This window comes from Nicotiana attenuata, unplaced genomic scaffold (genome assembly GCF_001879085.1).
Source record: "Nicotiana attenuata strain UT unplaced genomic scaffold, NIATTr2, whole genome shotgun sequence".
NCBI lineage: Eukaryota > Viridiplantae > Streptophyta > Magnoliopsida > Solanales > Solanaceae > Nicotiana > Nicotiana attenuata.
In genome coordinates this window covers 48,304-69,846 of record NW_017672920.1, presented here as the reverse complement: position 1 = coordinate 69,846, position 21,543 = coordinate 48,304, and the positions used below count along the sequence as shown (strand labels likewise).

The 21,543-nt window shown below is 34.0% G+C and overlaps 1 protein-coding gene across 3 annotated transcripts; it reads left to right on the top strand.

The window, feature by feature from the left end:
- Nucleotides 1–6,960: 6,960 nt before the first annotated feature.
- On the top strand, nt 6,961–16,751 carry LOC109214928. Of its 3 annotated transcripts, XM_019378902.1 has the most exons (4): nt 6,961–7,135; nt 7,267–7,381; nt 8,728–8,797; nt 16,075–16,748. In XM_019378902.1, the coding sequence occupies exons 2-4, from the start codon at nt 7,296–7,298 to the stop codon at nt 16,504–16,506; spliced, it is 588 nt and encodes a 195-aa protein (XP_019234447.1). In that variant the 5' UTR covers nt 6,961–7,135; nt 7,267–7,295; the 3' UTR covers nt 16,507–16,748. The 3 variants fall into 3 exon arrangements, 2 of the variants coding, with proteins under 2 accessions (XP_019234447.1, XP_019234446.1); XR_002066280.1 differs by lacking the exon at nt 16,075–16,748 and having other exon boundaries at nt 7,267–7,385; nt 8,728–9,100; XM_019378901.1 differs by lacking the exons at nt 6,961–7,135; nt 7,267–7,381; nt 8,728–8,797 and adding an exon at nt 15,512–15,941 and having other exon boundaries at nt 16,075–16,751.
- The last annotated feature ends 4,792 nt before the right edge of the window (nt 16,752–21,543 follow it).

Below are 21,543 nucleotides of genomic sequence, written 5' to 3'. Positions count from 1 at the left end.
ACAACAATGAGAACCAAAGACGGTTAAGGGTTGGTTGTGTGACTTGTGGTTGTCTAGGTATACACTAAAGTTCGACGGTTCAAAGATATCAAATCTACCGATTGATCGAGTATATCCGACATAAGTTCACTACGGAAAGTTCAAAGGGAAACCTACTTATCCAGATGCAATTAATCCTTACTTGCGAATCACACAGTTTTTATGCATACTTCCGTGATATAGCCATTCCCCATTCATGTGGGGGATTGTTGGGTTTTGGATGTGTTTAATTAATATATTAAATACTTAAAAGAGGGTGAATGGGAAATGGAGGGAAATAAAATTTTTGAGTGAAACTTTTAAGTTACCCCCCCCCCCCTGGCAAATGGGCATTGTCCCATATTGGAAGAGGAAGAGGGTTTTTTATGGGTATATAAGCAATTGCTCTTCTTCTAGCTCTTAAAGAGTTGAGAAGAAGGCAAGCCTCGCGCCGTCGTCGTCGTCGCTCGCTCGGCTCGGCTTCGGCTTCGGCTACGGCTACGGCTTCGGCTTCGGCTTCGGATTCGGATTCGGATTTGGATTTGGTCAAATGATCGATTGATTGATTAACTTTTTGGACCAAATTTATTTGTTAATAGTAAAATATTAACAGAAATATTATTAAATATTTGTTTTAATAACAAAATATTAATATTAAATATTAAAATTAAATCCAATCCATTTTTTTGTTTTGGTAACAGAAAAGTAACTACCCTCTTCAATTTTCCCTCTTTATTTTCCCTCTTTATTATTGAGTAAATGGCCATTTATGTAATGGCATTTATGCTGTGGGCGTTTTGCATAAACAGCCATTCTGAAGAGTTGCACCTCTTCAGATTTCAGCCTAACTTTGGCTATAAATACAACACTATTCTGCTCAGAATTTCACTACGATTTTCTGAGTTTCTTCTCATTCTTCTGCATACTTTTAGCATCAAACAAAGCAAAAAGTAAGTGTGATTTGCTACCGAACTTTGTGTTCGCTGAAACACTGGGGTTTGAAGTACCACTACACCAGTGTGTAATTCGTTCTATCCTGGGAGGAAATAATCCATAACCTTGGGTACTAGGAGGGGATTAAATTCCTTAAGGAAACACTGTGAATTCAGTGGGCTCGAATTGGTTTTATGTCATTTCTGTTTATGTTCATTTCTGTTTATACTCATTTATATTTCCAGAATTATTTTACAAATACAGTCTACTAACAGGTATTACTTATCTAAACATTTGGGGGGAGGGGGGGAATGATTGCATTATTTCACAGAAATATAAAATTTATTGTCACCAAATGTGATGACCCAAAAGGTCATCTCGTATTTTAGAATCCAATTCGGGGTTTCGAGGCCTTCAAAACCTTATTTTACTTCTACTCGATTTGCGTGCACGGTTCGGGCGTATTTCAAGAAAGCCTTTATGTGAAAATTTGAAAAAAATAGTAAGTTTTGCCTTTAAAATCGATTTAAGTTGACTTCGGTCAATATTTCGAGTAAACGGACCCGAACCCTGATTTGACGGTCCCGGAGGGTCCGTAGTAAAATATGGGATGTGGGCGTATGCCCGGAATTGAATTCCGAGGTCCCTAGCACGAGAAATAAATTTTTGAAGAAAATTGTTAAACTGGAAATATAATGATTTTTAGAAATTGAATAATGTTTGATCTTGTTGGTATCGGGCCCGTATTTTGGTTCCGGAGTCCGGTACAGGTCCGTATAATATTTATACCTTATCTGTGAAATTTGGTGAGAAACGGGACTGATTTGACGTGATCCGGACGTCCGGTTGTGAAAATAGGAATTTCAAGTGTTCTTAAGGATTTCATGCGTTTTGGTGTTAAATCCGTAGTTTTAGATGTTATTTTGGCTATTTGATCGCACGAGCAAGTCCGTATGATATTTGTAGACTTGTGTGCATGTTTGGTTTGGATCCCCGAGGGCTCGGGTGAGTTTCAGATAGGCTACGGGATGTTTTGGACTTAGGAAATCTGCTGTGTTGCAGTTTCTGGTATGACTGATGCTTTGTGCTTCGCGTTCGCGAAGCAACTCTCGCGAACGCGAAGTGCAAGCTGGGTTGGGGAGGGGTTTCTTCTACGCGAACGCGAGGCCTTGGTCGCGAACGCGGAGCACTGGGGGGTTAGCCCTTCGCGGACGCGTAGTGTAATGGAGGTGGGCTGGGAAAAATCATCGAGTTGCTCTTCGCGAACGCGGTCCCAGGCTCGTGAATGCGATGGTCAGGGGGGACAGACCATCGCGAACGCGAGCAGCTCATCGCGAACGCGAAGGCCCTTTTGGCCGCAATGCATCGCGAACGCGACAGGTCATCGCGAACGCGATGAAGACCTGTCCAGTCTTTTAAAAACAGAACCAGAATCGGGATTCTTTCAAAAACTCACAACTCTTTCATAAAAACTCGACCTAGGAGCGATTTTGAGGAGGGATTTCAACACCAATTCATAGGTTTGTATTCTTCAACTCAGTTCCTTCAATTTCCATCAACACCCATTAGATTTTTAGCCCTAAATCTTGTTCTTTCATGGTAGAATTAGGGATTTTAGGAAGAATAGGGGATTTGGCAAATTTGGGAATTTAGACCTCGATTTGGGGTCGGATTCCAAAATTAATTACATATTTGGACTCGTGGGTGAATGGGTGAACGGGTTTTGGTCCGAACCTCGAGTTTTGACCAAGCGGGCCCGGGGTCGGTTTTTGACTTTTTGGGAAATTGTTGGGAAACTTATAATTATGCATTGGAAATGATTTATTTAGCGATAGTTGATATTATTAAGTTAATCATAATTAGATACGAGCGGATTGGAAGTGGAAACTAAGGAAAAAACGGTATTTGAGGCTTGAGTTCGGCCGTGGAATCGAGGTACGTGTTGTGACTAACCTTAGCTTGAGGGATTAGATATTGTTGCCTTATTTGCTACGTGTTTAGTTGTTGAGTACGACGTATAGGTGAGGTGACGAGTATCTATACGTTGTTGTCGGGTCATAGCATGCGAGTGAGTCTTGTGCTTGTGACTGTTGTATTTCTTTATACGTACTGTTCATGCTTAACTGGTTATTCTTCATGTTAAATAAGTCTTATTATGTTTTCCTGATATTGGATGTTGGTTGAGTATTGACTCAAGTTGAGATTTATATTGTGAAGTTAAATGTTGAAACGAGGTTGGTTATTGATGATTCCGTTGCTGGGTTGTTATTGTTTCTGTTGTTTGGGTGAGGAAGAGTGTAAAGCACGAAGGGTGATGCCGTGCAAGATATCGTGAGTGGGTGTTAATGCACGAAGGGTGATGCCGTGTCGTGTTCTGATATTGATAATGCACGAAGGGTGATGTCGTGCCATGTTATGAGAGAGTTAATGCACGAAGAGTGATGCCGTGCCGTTTCTATTGTTTCTTATGGTAAGGACGAGAGTAAAAGCACGAAGGGCGATGTCGTGTCATTCTTATCTGATTTATATGGTGAGGTTGAGAGTAGAAGCACGAAGGGTAATGCCGTGCATTTTTCCGTTACTGTATTTACTTGTTGTTACTGGTTCAAGGTATACTAGCTGTTTAAATTCTCTATTGTTGTAATTCTTATTTTTGCAACCCCCTCAACATATTTTCCACTTCCCATTATGTTCTGTTAAATTTTCGTTATTGTTATTTCCTCGTATATTATTTAACTGCACAGATTCATGTTAATTGTCGTGTCCTAGTCTCGTCACTACTTCGCCGAGGTTAGGCTCGGCACTTACCAGTACATGGGGTCGGTTGTACTGATACTGCACTTTGCACTTTCTGTGCAGATTTCGGTGCCGGACCTCGTTGATTAGAGTTGGGTTGCTGCCTTCAGTCCGTCAGGAGACCCAAGGTAGATCTGCCAGCGTTCGCAGACCCTGGAGTCCCCTTCCCTCTATCTTAGTTTATCCTATTTTCCTCCATTTCGAGAACATATATATATATTTTTTAAACCAGTATTTATAGAAACTCTTAGAAGTTTGTGAATTGTAACACTAGATCTTTGGGTAGTCGTGTAATAGTGTTTTAAACTGTTATAGGATTTCCGTACTTCTTATTGGTTTGGTTTAAACTACTGTTAATTACTGTTTTGGTTAGTGATTGGTGTGATAGAACTATATCCGTTGGCTTGCCTAGCATTCTAAGAGTTAGGCTTCATCACGATCCCGACGGTGGGAAATCCGGATCGTGACACAAAATTATGTGTCTAATTTACTACAACTAGAATTTCTAACACTATAAAAGCAAAAAAAAAAATATATTCAAATATGCCACTGAACTTTGAGAAAGACGCAAATATATTATGTGTCAATAGTTGAGGGCAAATATACTCTGTGTTCTTACATAATTGGTTTAAATATACCCTTATTCAGTAATGACGGAAGCTGTCTAACATGTGATTTTTATTTTTATTTTTTTCAAGGGAAAAGGCTCAAAATTGACTTTAAACTGGCGTACGTTGCAAACAGTTTGGCATATAACTATATACAGTCAAACATCTCTACCATAAGCATACTCCATAACAACATTTCACTATAGCTGCTAACTTTTTTTAATCAATTTATCATATTATATGTTAACCCTCTATAACCACATTTTACAAATAACAATAGCGATCATCATTATACCAATACATTTTTATAAAATTATTTCTTGCTAACAGCTCTACTCAAATATTAATTAATTTTACATTTTACTGTATAATGCCAGTTGTAGTTAATTTTAGTAAAATTTTCAAAATTACTGCTATTTGGTTGAGATAAAAGATTCTATTGTTAAGTTCGTAGACTTCCTTTAGAGAAAACTAACGGAAACCCTTGCTGAAAGTTGGCAAAAATCTTCGCCACTTGATCAAGCGTTATATTACCAGAAGTGACTGAAATCTACCAATCAAGCTACAATTATAGATTTCTTTCATTAACTTTGAATTTTTTGTATCCGGTTAATTTTCCAATATGTATGTGTATTAGAGAGTTAAATTGTTTGTAGGTACAATAACACTAGTTACTATGGATTTTAATAATAAATTAGCTTTTTTAGAAATTTAATTAGTAAAATATGAATATCTTTTTAGATTTTAAATTTTAATATTTTATTTTCTTTTATTACATAAAAAGTTTGGAAAAATGGTTATTTTTATAATTTTGTATAACAGTCAAACAAGATCTAAATGTAAAATAATATTACAAGTGTATAATAATCATATCGATAAAGGATATGCAAACAAACAATATTATCATAGTGAGGTTTGGCTATAATTAAAAAACTTGGCTGGCATATTTTGTTGGTTATTTAATAAAATTTAGAATATAATAAATTGGCAACAATACATTTTTTTGTTGCCAAAACATTTGGTATTGTTGGTGAAACACTTGATTTTCTCTACAACTAATTATGTACAGGGGCTATCGTGACAGTATATATATATATATATATATATATATTAGATAATTTACTAAAAATTTATAAATATTTGACGGTAAATTTAATTATCTATACTATATTAAAAGCACGAAGCCCCTTAGTGAAATATCGTTCGCTTTTTTTACCCTCTAAAAATAAATTTTATATTGTACAAAACAGTAATTTAGTTATTTTCCTAATATTTAGGAGTTTTAAATCAACCAAATTTTAACTATTAAATCTAATTTCCTTATGTAGACTATATAGGAATCTAATATATAAGGTCATTAAATCCCACGAAAAGAAAAACTAGCTTCCAAATACCCTAACAAATCACCAAAGCATAATTCACCCAAGAAAGTTCATGGTTGCAGAAAAAAGTCAAAGATTTATAATTTGAAACCTCAACAACGTATAACATAACAAGGAGATTATATGGCATATAAGTTTTGCATGTCCAAGAGGCCTCCTGGCTCAGGTTCTTCCAGAAGTCCACAAAAGTATCTTTGTTTTATTTTGTTGTCAAATTTTAATTGGTTAAGCTTACATTCAGAGAGCAGTTTTCTCAATTTATTTTCTTTTTTAATCATTCTTTTGATTAGTAAGTTTCCATGGTTAGTTGCTGATTGTAGAGTTTTCTTTCAAATAATTATACAGGGGTAGGTGCAATTCTCCTTTTTATATTTTTGTATCGATAGTCATTTATTTGATAAATATGTAATCCATGTATTTAATTCTTTAGAACAGGAGTGTTGTTATAGATAGGCTATATTATTACCTAAACTAATTATATTCATTAGCTTCCGACCAAAAAAAATATATTCATTAGTTTGGAACGTATCGTTTGCCTTTTATTACATTTTAAATATAGAATTCATATTGGACAAAATTATAATTTATTATATTCCTAATATGTAGAATTTTAGAATTGGTTGCATTCCTATTATTTAAGGCTTTGTAAGAAATCCTAATACTTGGAGTGTTAAATGAGTAATACTATTTTTCCACGTTTCGATCTTCTTGAAGTTGTATGCATATTAACAACAAAAATGAGTAATAGTATTATTTTTTCAAGTTTAGTTCTTGTAGAAGTTGTTAAAATATCAACCATGATTCGCGAAAATATATACCAAGCAAATTCTTATCATGGATAAGGAGTGCAAATTTTATACGTGAAATAATGGGTAATACTTTAGAAGTTATCCCTTTCTTGAAATCACCTAAAATATTTGTTAAATATTTATATTGGACTTTAAAACCATAATATTTTATTATATAATATAATTTTTTTATTTCAACAATGTAACATTATTGTAATCCTTTCATGGTATTATATATGAACTATAATAGCCTATTTTAGAAGATAGTTTATTCGATTTGTGTTTCTTCTATATATTTTTTATTGCTTGCCGCGAGGTTCACACGTACACTAAGACTAGTAATCATAAATTCACTTAAGGTAGTTGTAGGAACTCATTAAACTTGTATATTGAAGAAAAAAAATTAGGATCTAAATTTTGGCGTAATTTGTTTTTCTTTTCAACTTTCCGCCAAAAAGCAAATGCGGCAAAAAGAAAAAATTTCCTCATTTATTTTTCACTTTGGCTCTAGGTTTTCTCCTTTCAATTACACAATTACCATTGAAATCTTTGTTTGATTTCTCTCTTCGTTAAGCATATTCCCACCTCAAAGTCTAGATTACTTCTGAAGGTTAATTTATCTCCTCTTTTGTTACTGTATTTACATTGAAGAACAATTTTAGGAATTCCAACAATCACTCAAATTCTTTACAATCTAATTTATTTAGGGGTTTTTGTTCTTCTTTTTGTGTTTTTGAGCAGATTTTAATAATCCAAAGTCCATTGAAGATATGTACAAAGCAGTTACGCCTACTTTCTACTCCAAGATTTGTGTTATGGTTTCTCTTCTTGCCCCGAATCGTTGTCTTTCCATTCAGTAAGTAAGTAATTTTAATTTGTGATAACCATCTTGCTTTTGAGAAAATGAGGAATAGGGTAAACATGAATCGAGGGTTTATGCTAATTTTAAGAATTTCTATGCTCTTATGTGAATGGGACAAGTGCTTTGCTTTGCTAGTTTTCACTTTCCAGAATTTCCCTATCTTATTGATATGGGTAGTGGGTAAGTTGAAGAAATCTTTATTCTTTTCCTGAATCTCTTTTTGTTATTTCCTTGTTAATCATATGATTTCCCAAAATATCAAAATGGACATTGGGTAGTTGAATATATTTGAAGTATAACCTTTCAGTTTTTCATGATAAATTTTACTTTAAACATTTGCTAACTTTATTTATTTAGTGTATTTTGGTAGTTTATGATGGAACATGAAATGTATATTTAGATTAAAAATATGAGGAGAAGAATGTGTAACCTATTATAATTGCAGAACATGTTCATAGTTTTGTTTTATACTTTGCCAATTACTATTAGAAAAGTTAGAGCTATAATAGTTATACCTGCGGTAGCTTTTCTAGTAAACTTGGAATCAGGTATCCTATAAGCCAAAGTTGAATTGCCATCGGTCTTCCTTTGACAGCTCTCTCTATAAGCTTAGTAGTCTAGCTATAGATACAATTGAAAGTTAACACCAATCACCAATTCATATCAGGATTATCTTTAGAAGCAAAAGATCTCATCCTTTGGCACTGTTGGGAGGAGGTTTAGCAGCAATTGTTATCACACTTTTGCTCTACAAGCTCACCACCACCATTGGATTACCTCTTAATCATCTAGTGCTTTCAGATGAATCTCTTTGGATTGTATCTATGTTTTATTGAAAAATGCTATTTTTATTCTTCCATTTTTCTGCTTTTAATTGCCTAATGCATAAAATAGGGTATAAATGCAAAAGATTGATTTGGAAGTGGCTAATTCTTATTAATGTTTTAAGTCCTCTTTTCTGCTAAATTTGTTGTATTTTGCATCATTAGTTACCGTCATTGAAATACCTGCTTCCAATTTAGTCTCTTAGGAAGTGAAGGTGAACAAAATATAACAAGTCCAAGAGCCCCTCACAATTTTTGTTTCACTTTAATGTTTCTGAATTTATACTCTGATTATGTGATTTATATGCAGTAATAATTTACAAACAACTATAATTACATTTGCAATGGAGAAAAATTAAAGTCACTGTGTGTAACATGCTTGGAAGTACGGACAAGTAAGAAAACCATTATCGACTCCATTTTGGTGCTCAAGTGAAATGTGTAGGTATTATGATCAACTTCCTACTGTTCTTGATTTTTATATTCTAATCATTCTGTTTTTCTTGTTATTATCAGCTCCAATAAATGTGTTCAACATTTTGGGAGTCAACTGCCACCTAGTTTTTCCAACTCTCGAATCAATCAGGTAAATTTACTACAAGTTACTACTCTATAGAGTATTATTTTTAATTTGATATAGTATCCATGGTTGAAGGATTGATTTAATTTTTTTTTATATATAATCATCAATAATTGCTAAACATATGTAGTTGCTACTATAAGTAGAAGAGGAGGTATGTAAATAGGACTGTTAAATATTTTAAGTGCCTTTAAAACTGAGAACTGGTGTAAGGGATTAACAGAGTACTTCAACTTTTTCTTTCTCCTAATTTGGAAAGCTAGACGTGTTCATGTATTCTTGACCTTTGGATTTATGGAAATAATTTAGCTATTTTGACTTTGAACGAAAAAGGAAAAAACGATGAAACCCAACTAAAACTACACTTATTGCATCATAATTGACAGGTTCTTTGCGATTTGCTTATTTGATGTTTGGATACAATGAATAGAGGTGGTAAAAATACTGAAACTTTAATGACAGTGAATCCTTGGACAATGAATGTAAATTATAATGTTCGGTATTAACATTGCAGACAACATCATCCACTAATCATGATGATTTATAATAACGTTTTTGACAAATCAGTAAAATTAATATTTTTATTGACGAAATGATAATTTAACTACGTAATTGTAAACCTTATTTATAAGAGCAGAGTTGTCACTAATTTATACAATTAGGGACAAAGTATTTTTTTGTATATAAAAGGCATTCTTTAGTGACGATATTGCAACTGTTCAACTACGAAATACATATAATTTTATAGACAATTTATGTTGTCACTAATTAAACTAAATAGTTAGTGACAAAGTAGTTTTGTCGGCCTCAATGACCTTTTCAGTGACGAAAATGCACTATCAACTACAAATTTTTTATACTTTTTTTGATGAACAAGTTCGTCATAAATTCTATTATTTTAGGGACAAAAACGATTACGTAGTTGATATAACTTTATTTAGTGACGAAACACAAAGTTGTCTTTGTATACTATTGGTGACGATGTTTTAAGGACGAAAGATTGACAAAAATATTTTTGTCACCAAAGGCCTTTTGTGACGAAATATAAATTTTAGGTGACAAAATAATTCATCACTAATAATCAAATTTGTTGTAGTGTTGGTAATAGATGTTTTGTGTAATATAATATATATTTCGGTACGGTATCGGTATTTCGGTATTTTATTTTAAAATATCAAATACCATATGTAATATCAATTTTTTTAAAAACTTAAACCAGATACCATACCAAATACCAAAATACCGTATACCAAATATAAAATTTTCGGTATCGATATGATAATTTGCCAAATTATGCACAACCCTAATTCCTTTTGTTCAAGACTGGAATTAGGCAACAATATCATTTTCTCTTTTCTATCATGATTATAACCTTTTATCTTCAAAATGGAGTTGAAATTAAAAAGCTTAATGGTATTGTTTCGAATTTGTGCTTTGTTCTAGGCAAGGGCTGATTGAGGGGGCGGATGGGTGTTCACCCGAACCCTCTTGCCAAAAAATTACACTGTATGTGTAAGGCAAAATCTATTTTTTACCTCTATATATTATATTTTGAATCCCCCTGACACAGTTCAAAAGCATAGCTTAGTGATCAAGGGGGTTCAAAACCTTTGTAAGGTCATTGATTCTATTCCCACTAGCTACAACCTTCTTAACTTTTTCCTTTTTTTGAACCCCCTTGGCGGTAATTCTGCCTCCGCCACTGACCCTAGGATAATTCACAAGAAAGGTGGCAGGGTTTGAATCTACGACTGGCCTGCCCCTTACCAGCTGGGTTGAGTGGCCGGGTCTGGTTATGGTTAGGTTATCGAGAAATTTTAGTTTCGAAAAAAAATAGGGAAACTACGAGCTATGTCCATTTATAAGTAGTTCATTACAAAAATTGGCCAATTCAAAAAATATTACTAATATTGGCCAATTAGCTATTTGTAGACAAAAAATGGTAAATTTTTGCTTTCTTTGAGTGGTGTTATTAGAATAGATTTGGTACATCTTAAGGAGCTTGAATCTCAGTTTTTGGATGATTTGGTGAAGTTTTGAGGTGGTTTGAATTGAAAATTCAAAGTAAAAACTGAACATTAAAAAAATGATATGTGTATCATTTGTGTATCACATATGTATCATATTTGTATCAAATGTGTATCACATGTATATCCATGTATATCTGTGTGTGAGATACATGTTTGATACATGTGTCGCAGAAGAATTTTTCGAACTCGATTTAATTACGAATTTTGATACAAAACCAGTCCAAAGCACCTCCAATCTTCCTCAAATTTTGTATATTGACTTATCTGTATGTTTTCAATGAATTTCAACTATACCTATTGAATAAGTTCCTTTTTACTTAGATTTTTAGAATATTATATATATATATATATATATATATATATATATATATATATATTTTGTATTTCATCACCTTATTTGCTGCCTCATCCATGAAATTTCCTTTCCGTATTGCATCTAATGTTTGCATGTGATTCTTTGAGAGAAAGAACCTTATTTATTTGGTTTTTCAATTTTTATATGTACTTGGCTAGTTTTGCTAAGACTAATGGCTAAAGGATGGTAAGTTGAGACTTATTTAGGACATTTGTGTAAGTTATATCATATTTTCTCATGTACTATGAGAAATAAGTCACATCTTCTTTTCGTTTAAGACTAATGACCCTACTGTTATACTTTTGTCTCTAATTACCCCTACCAGTTAAAAATTTGATTCAGCTTAAAAATTAGGGAAAATTTCACATTAAAATAAGTGGGCTGCCTCCTTTTCAACTTTATAGCCCATATTTAACTTTACAATTGAGTAGCCCACAAATTAGAGGCCCATATCTGAAAAGAGGGCGTTATTTCCAGTATTTTGAGACTACCAAACGCGATTTTCTCTCATTCAGCTGGATTTTCTCAGATTCTTTCCAATCTTCTTCCCCCAAATACTTCAAAAACGAGATCCTGCGATAAATGCAGGTACGAAAACCCTAGTATTTCTTCTTCATCTAGAATTTATTCAATTTTTTTGCTACGAAGCAGCGCAATTCTCCTTTTTGCTNAATAACATTAAATAATACTATAAATATGTAGTCTCTACTGTTAATAAAATAAAAATGAAAAAAATTACAAATTCCTGGAAATAATAAATAATCATATGTTAATTATAGGAGTAGTGTTTGATTAAATGGTAAAGATGTCGTTTCATTTATACATATGGGACCAAGCTAGACATACATGTACTTATGCCATATTATGCATTACCAATAATTGAAAAGGTTTTATCCATATTTTACTTAATCATGTGTTAGTAATCACATTAGGCATCCCAACTTGACAAATTCTAATCGTTATGTTTAAGGGTTTGGATCCAGCCTAGTGGTTCTTTTCCAGTTCGTTTCCATTAGTTGCTTTATTAAATAAAAATATTGTAGGAGTAATATTTGATTGAAAGATAAGGATGTCGTTTGATTTCAGATATCGGACCTATTTACGTAACGTGCGTTTATGCCATATTAATTTATAATTATCTGAGTCTGACAATTGAAAAGGTTTTATTCATATTTTCTTAGTTTATGAGAATGCTAAAACTTGTATCCTTATTCTAATCATGCCTTAATAATCACATTAGGCATCACAACTCGTCAAATACTAACTATTCTGATAAATGATATCTCAATCGTATCTTACTCTACATGCGATGTTTTACTAAAGTATTTCATCCACGTGATCGATCACATAATACAATCATATCTTATTCCTATTATAAGTGAGACAAAACATATACACAACTCTTATTAAAAATAAATTTTTTATCTTATATATGTGTAAGGCGGGTACTAAGATTTGCTTATTACATTGACTAATTAGTTGAATGTTAAGTAAAATTAACTTATATAACTTATAAGCTTACTCAAAAATACTCTTCTTCATTTTTGCCTGATTTATTGGGTCTGAATCGTAATTGATTGGATTAAAAGTAACAACATATAGGACTAAATTTAAATAAAGAAATTAGTAATAGACTACTAAAATAAGAAAAAAATTCAAGGACATGACTAAAATGAAAATAAATAAGTCATAAAATATAAACTAATGAATTAATGAGTCATCTTGACTCTTGACACAACAAAATAATATTCTTGGAATCAAGAAAAAGATAATGCAAGAAAAAACCTACGGCAAAAATTAGAAAAAGAAAGTCACATAAACACGCACAAAAACGAACGACAATTAAAGGGGAAATCAAATAGTATTTGGTTCAATCGATTTGGTAAAATTTTATTTGATATTGAAACTCCAATTTTAGAACTTTTTACATAGTTTAAATAAGGAAACACTTAAAATTAAAATTCTAGTGTATTTCAAAGTCCTAAAAATTAGGAAAAATTATTAAATGACAATTCTACCCAATATAAAATCTGATTTTAAGGGGTAAAAAAGGCGAACGACATTTCGCTAAGGGTCTTCATGCTTTTTAATATAGTATATAAAACCTATATATGCTGCAAACACCAATTTCAGATGTTATTTTCATTTTTCCTTCTTTTTTCACACTTTTTTGTTAATACATAAATTTCAATCTCAGGATAAACAATGTAAAATTCAAATAAAAAAGAAGAAGAAAAACAGCAGGAAAAAATTTCACCGGAATCAACATTCTCGGACATATTAGCTCTAACGACTGTAGTGCAAGGTCGGGGAAAACCAAGGGAAAATTTCACATTAAAACAAGTGGGCTGCCTCCTTTTCAACTTTATAGCCCATATTTAACTTTACAATTGAGTAGCCCACAAATTAGAGGCCCATATCTGAAAAGGGGGCGTTATTTCCGGTATTTTGAGACTACCAAACGCGATTTTCTCTCATTCAGCTGGATTTTCTCAGATTCTTTCCAATCTTCTTCCCCCAAATACTTCAAAAACGAGATCCTGCGATAAATGCAGGTACGAAAACCCTAGCATTTCTTCTTCATCTAGAATTTATTCAATTTTTTTGCTACGAAGCAGCGCAATTCTCCTTTTGCTGCAATTTTGATTTCAATTTTTTGTTAGATGGAGATTTTTCCTGCTTACCTTCTTCATAGTGGTGAATGGGAAGAAAACAAGTTTGTAAATTTCGTCAGTGATTGTGTAATAATCGAGTCCACATTCAACTACAACAATTTAGTTGCAGCTATTTCGGAACAGATTAGGATCGATAGTGATTTAAACACAATAGAGATTAACTTTGTCCCAAATGTTGGTTTGCCACCGATCATGATTTACAACGATACAGGAGTTAAGGTGTATATAGAATTAAAGAAGAAAAACTTGAATTTCACTGAATATCCCCTGTTTGTGACAGTGAAAGAGATTTATGAAAATCATTTGGTTGTTACAAGTTCTGTGGTTGCTTCAAGTTCCAGTTGTTTGGTTGCTACAAATTCAAATTCTAGAGATGTATCAACAACTGATAGCACTGAGATTATTGATATTGAATTGATTGAAAACACGAAATTTAGTGAAAATACGGGTATAATAGATAATATGTTGAACGAATTTGTTGAGGAGGATCAAGTTTATAAGGATAAAGAGACACTTATGAATGTGATGAAGAACTTGGCTGTACGCGAGAGGTTCCAATTCAAGGTGAAGAGATCAAGCGCAACAAGGTATGTCATTAATTGTATATTCTGTTGTATAAATATGTATAAAGTAGTATATATTTGTATATAGGTATTAAAATTAGTATATATGCAGTTTGTATACAAGTGTATTTAGAAGTTGAATGATGTATAATACTAGGTATCACCTTACATGTCTGGATGACAATTGTGCTTGGAGTTTCAAATCTTCTGCCGTTTTCAAGGCAAACATATTCAAAGTGAGAAGTTACAATAATAATCACACATGCGGCTATGGTGAAAGATACTTAACACAACGTCAAGCTACTTCGGGTATAATTGCTAGTATAGTCAAGGACAAGTATGTTAATCCAAAAAAAGTTTACACCGCAAATGATATAATAGAGGACATACAAAAGCAACACGGGATTGAAGTGAGCTACATGAAAGCATGGAGAGCTAAAGAAATAGCAATGGCAATGATAAGAGGGAGTCCGAGTGATTCATATAAGGAGTTGCCGAAGTATTTTTATATGTTGGAGCAAACAAATCCAGGAACGGTTACAAAGTTGCACAAATCAGAAGATGGATGCTTTCTTTATGCATATGTTTCGCTATATGCATCTATCAAGGGCTGGGAGCATTGCAGACCGATAATAGTTATTGACGGAAGCTTCCTTAAAGCAGCATATAAGGGTACCATATTGACTGCTTGCACACAAGATGGAGCTGGTGAGTTGACTGCATCTACGTTGTTTCTGCAATTTGTATAATGTTTTAGTTTCATGTATAAAAGTGTATAGGATTTCACAGCTGCTGTTTTTATAAAATTTGTAGTTGGTATAAATTTGTATAATTGTGTATAACTTTGTATAAGATTTGTATAAAATTTGCACTTGGTATCTGCAGACTAATTTGCAGTCTGAATCCTAATATCTATTTTTGTATAAACAGGAAAAATCCTTCATTGTGGATTCAAAGAATAACAAATCTTGGGAGTGGTTCTTTGTCCAGATAAAGGGTACTTTTGGAGTTAGGGAAGGGCTGTGTATAGTTTCAGATAGAAATGAAAGCATCTTCAATGCCACAAAAGTTGTGTACCCAGAAGTACCATATTGTATTTGCATGTTTCACTTGTGGCAGAATGTAAAGCGCACATTCAAGAAACATCACAAACAATTGAAGGATATCTTCTTTGCTTTGGCAAGAGCTTACACGATCGAGAAGTTTGAGTACCATATGACAGAGTTGTGCAAAATTGATCCGAGGGTGCAGCCTTACTTGTTCGAAATTGGGTACGAAAGGTGGTCTAGAGCATATTCCAAGGTGAAAAGGTCGATGGTAATGACTTCCAATATTGCAGAGTCAATTAATGCAGCTAACAAGGATGCTAGAGAGTTACCAGTAATGCGATTGCTGGAGTACATGACAAATTTGCTACAACAGTGGAACAACAAAAACAGAAAAAGTGCAATGGAGAAATCTACAGAGCTTGGCGAAAAGTACGACAAACTCCTTCGGGAAAATCTGATTGCATCGGAGCAAATGACGGTAAAATGAATCAAATATAATGAATCTTGGCACTTCTGACTTGCATTTTACTGCTTGTATAAGGATGTATAACTCTGTATAATAATGTATAATGTTCTTTAAATTTTTTTTAAAAAAAAAAAAACTTTTGCAGGTGAGGCTTGCTACGGATCAGTTATATACTGTGCTTGAAGGGGTAAGGAGAAACATAGTGTGCCTTGAAGAGGGAACATGCAGTTGTGGAAAATTTCAAATGGATGAACTTCCATGTCCGCATGCTTGGGCGGTTTTGAAGAACCAGCAGCTGAAACCTGGCCAGTATTGCTCTTTTTACTACAAGAAGGATAAACTCCTTAGCACTTATGAATTTCCAGTGAATCCGATGCCAGATGAGAGTTTATGGGTAATCCCAACAGAGGTGATGGAAGATGTGGTCCTACCACCTAAAGGGAGAAGGAATGCAGGAAGGCCAAGAAAGGAAAGACTCAAGCCTGCTTCAGAGAAAGAGTCTAAGAGGGCATTTTCGTGTTCTGTGTGTGGACAAGGTGGTCACAATAGGAAAACATGTAGGAATCGACCAAAATAAATAGTTGGAAACAAAACGCTTCCTATTACATTTGTTGTCACTTGAGTAGTTAAGTTTCACAAACAATAGAGTTATAAATGTTGATTAGTTAAGTTTCACAAGCAATTGACATGTTTCATTATACATGTTTTGCTTATCCAATAATTGTGTCTTCCTGTTTTTAATGGTACTAAATATATTGATAGATTGTAGAAATACAAAACAGGACTGCAAACAATCACTGGTATTACATGTATACAGATGTATAAATGAGAGTATAAGTTTGTATAAATTTGTATAACTATGTATATTATTGTATACATATGTATAAAACCTGCTACATTAACAAAACTGCAACCATAATGAAAATACATACTTTGTTAAAGGACAAAAGCAACTGAAAATATTCATTAAAATGTAATTCATTCACAGCAACAATGTGTAATGACTGCCTCAAATTACACAAAAATAAAAAAAACATCTATAATATCCTTTAAGGTTATCTCACAAGTAGCAGAATAGTTACAAAACTAGGCAACAACTCCTTATACATAGAAAAACTACAGTAAAATGAAAATAACAGAACTACTTTCTTGGTCGCCCCCTCTTCCTCTTCTTCAAAAGTCTCCCTGTGACTTCATCATCACTAATTGCACCAGACTGTTGTTTTTTCCTTCCATAATCCCATAACAGAGATCCCCACCTGGTGCGAAGTGTCTCAATGTCAAAATTATCCTTTCGAATTTCTTTACCAAGGATGAAATACTCAGCAAAGCCAGCAACAAAAGCACCACAATCACTGTAATTAAAAAGAAACGAATCAGATTCAAATAGGTACACTAATAGTAAAATAGTAAAACAATTGAGATTAACCTACCATTTGATCTGTTGGGGAACATTATTAACCAGATTAATCTGCAAAGCATCAGAATGGGATTTATCGGTATATGCACCATTGTTCCAATCAATGCCCTTCTTCTCGACATAAAAATCAGAACTCTTCAAGAAGTAAGGTATCAGAATTGCATAAGGTAATGCAGCATCCAAAACAAGTCTATCATTAAGAGCCCCACGGTTAGAGTCATAGATGTGGATGCATCTATCTACGAACGTAAACACCCCCAAAACCCAATGTCCCAATTTTGCTCTTCCGCGCTTCACAAAGATAGGGAATAAGACGTGGTCAACAGTGTGCCACGGGACATTTGCATCACAATAATAACCTCTGATGTACTCTTCTATCTCATGCCCGTCAGGAATCACTGAAGGATCTTGATTCACTTTGAAATCTTTGTATAGGGAGTTGATTTTGTTACCAAAGGCAAAGTTGGTTGTAGTAAACCGCATGGCAACACTCGACCCATATTTTCCCCTCTTCCTCAAATAATAAAAGAGGACATCCAAGTGCTGAGACAAGAAATAAAACAGAACAACCATCACTACCAGATTTTTTAAATATAGAAGTTTATACACTATTATACATAGGTATACATATTTATACAAGGTTATACAATCTTATACTGTGATTATACAAAGCTATGCATACACTATGGGGGTCTCAAAATAACAAAGATATGCAACAAAAATAAAAAGGGAATTAGAACAGAAATTTATTAAAATACCGTGTCAATCAAAGGTCGACCACAATATGCAAGTGAGTGGAACCAATCCTTCTTGGTCACATAACACAAGCCAAAAGTAAAACCTTCTGCAAGATTATTTACTTCATCGGGATATATATGTTTGGCATTTCAAATCACAAAAAATAAAAAGTAATCAGAACTACATTCATTGACAAGTATAAAATCAGAACATGAAAGATTGAAGAAAGTGAAGATACCTTCGCCTCGTATCCATCCCATTATCAACAAATGCGCAAAACTCTTTAGCCAATGGCGACAATGTATCAAAATCATCAATTTCGATCGTGAAAGGATGCTTGATATCAAAAATGAGCTTGGGCGCCGATTTTGATGCTCCAGAATCAAAAACTGGCAAATATGGAGATTTGGCATATTTTCCTGGTATTTTCTGTCGAACTGAATGGTCAGGAGAAATGTAATCATCTTCTACTTCTATGATGGATTGTTTGTGAACCACAAGTTGGGACATATGAGCTAAATCTTCATCACCAATGTCATCCCAAAATGTGTCACCCTTGACATCACCTGCTGCCCCTTAGACATAGAAACACAAATAATACAAAACTTCAAAAAGAAGAAAAGAAAAATCAGACCAAAAAAAAAGAAAGCAGAACAAATACCATTATCAACACCATCAGTAACTCCCTCGTCAGCTACCACATTATCTTGATTCATTTGATTGACAAAGTTAGGAACAGCATCATATTGATAGCCATCAAATTCGCCAAGACCAGATGTATTGTCATCAAACACGGGCTGATGAATCTAATAAAAAACAATAGAAAGAGAAGGCATGTTGAGTTCAGAGAAGGCATAACTGTTGAGTGATTTGGTTTTATCAGTAAACAATTACCTTAGAATCAGTAAAATCCTCCCTCGTTTGCTTGGGTTCCTTCATATTCAGAAAACTGAACACTTTTTCAAAGGAAGAAACGACATAGTTGTTGAGTGTCGTCACTGTATCAGTCAACTACAACAAAAGCAAATAAACAACCATGTTTATAACCAAAAAGTAATTATAAACTACAGAAAAGCTAAAGGTCAAGTACCTTTCCAACATCACTCCTCAGCTTCTCAACTTCATCATTCAAAAGATCAAGACGCACAAAAGGATCATAACTTGGATTAGGCTGTGGATTCATAGTCTGAGGACAAGGTCGTTTAGACTGTTGCTCTGCATTTTGAGGATAAGGTCGTGTAGACTGTTGCTCCATATGCTGAGGACAAGGTGAAGGTGCAGCAACAAAATCATCAGTGTGAGAGGCAGGAACAACAGGCACCTCCCCTGATGCAACATCATCGGCATTGACTTCAAAAAGTGTGTCGATGTTCAGACTTGACATCTCTTCAGAAGTAGGGGAAATGTTACTATAGTTCAACTACAAGAAGAAAAAAACAGGATTACAATAGTAGAAAAATACAGAAAAACTGAAATCATATATGAAGAAGTATTATGGTACAAAATGTTTACCTTGTCGACACTACACATGATCACGCCGCCAGTCAAATCCGCATATGATGGAGTGTTAGTCACTTTCCAATTAAGAATGCGTGGCACATTTGTGCCAACGCGAACAGCTAGATTCTTATCAACCATTGAGCAACACTCAAAAAACCAAACCTGTAAAGCAAGCGGCAAACCTCCAAGCCTATACATTGTCAAATAATCGCATTGCATGTCCCTCATTGTCCTTAAAACATCTTCAAATGACTTTTTTCCCCAAGGAAACATCTTATATTGGCCACTTTCAATGATATCAAAATCATCTTTGGTGATACCATGATTATTGGCATCAGAGAAGATGAAATGATGGACAAACACCATCAAGGCCATCTTGAATGCATCTTCATCCGACTTCCACTCCTTTTGCTTGAAGCGATCAAGAAGCTCCCCCCTTGTTATGGCCTTTTTTCCATCTCCTGGAAAATACTCTTTCAGCAACCTATTAACATCTGGTTTGTCATAGAAAATGGCGTCGTCGTCTATACACTTCAAACCAGTGATAAGAGCAAACTCTCTAATGCCAAAACGCAGCAAACAACCATTAATCTTCACCCACAACTCCCTTTCACGTCCTGGGACGACTTCCCTCAATAATATACAATGAATAAGTTGATTTTGAGTTTTAAATTGAGGGAGGTCCAGGAAGACAACTAGCACGGAACATTTGAAGTTGCGTGTCAGTCAAACATTGCTTCAAAATGTTCACAATATCAGGCTCGGTATGGGAACTAATCCTGTTGTGGAAATAATCAACTGGTTGTATATAGAAGTCCCCAACCTTGGATATAGGAAAATAACAAGAAATAGATCAAGAACAAAAAATATACTAAAACATTTTATAAGACTGTATATACAAGTATAGCAGTGCTTGTATAAAGATGTATAAACAGATGTATAACTTTGTATAAAACTGTATAAGCATGTATAAATAAATAGCAAAACAGGGAATACCTTCAACTTAGCTTTTCTCTTATTCAATTTCAAGCGAATAACGACCCTTTGTTCTCTCGATTGTAAATCAAGGCAACTCTCACCATCATCCTTCATCTTTCTCCTTTTCCGTTTAACATTGCGGACTACATCATCTTCATTAAACAAATCATCTTTCAGCTTATCTGTTGATTTTGCAGGTCTGCCGCATTTCTTACTCCTTAGTCTAACGATGTTAACCGGAGTAGGACTATTACTTGTTTGGGAACGAGTCATTCGACTGCTCCCTTGTTGCAATATTTTTGGAGGAGGAGGAGGCTCAAAATCATCATCATCGGGAGCCTGCACATGCTTATTCGCTTCAGAAGAAGAGGGTGAGGGCAAGTCACTCGAAGATTTAACTGGAGTGGGAGTATTTCTCATTTGAGAACGAGTCATCCGACTGCTCTCTGGTTCCAAGTTTTTAGGAGGAGCAGCAGAATCAAAATCATCAACTTCTGGCGCCGGGGCATTTACATTAGATTCTGAATCAGGGCTTGAGGGCAACTCCCTCAATCGTTTCGCATAATCTAACCTAACGCCTTTTCCGTCAATCTTCAGTTTGCTTTTAGAAGCAGACATTTTTGAATGCATTTTCTACAATAAACCAAACAAACAAAGCTTTAACAAAACAAACACAAATGTTAAAGAAAACACAAAACTCACACTGTAACAAAACTCAAAAGTTAACCCAAAATGCCATAAACACAAAGCAGAGGCCAAAACAAAGCTTTAACAAAAGCGAAGACAACTGAAGGAAAACAAACAAATAAAACTGTAACAAAACTCAAAATCTAAACAAAAATAAAAGCCATAAACTCAAAGCAGAGGCCAATTTTCCCAAATTTTAACAAAAACTCAAAAAACCCAAAAAATTCTACCCTAAAAAGTCGAAATAACAAACCATAGCATTTCGTTTACATCAAGTTTAAAGTCTCGAGC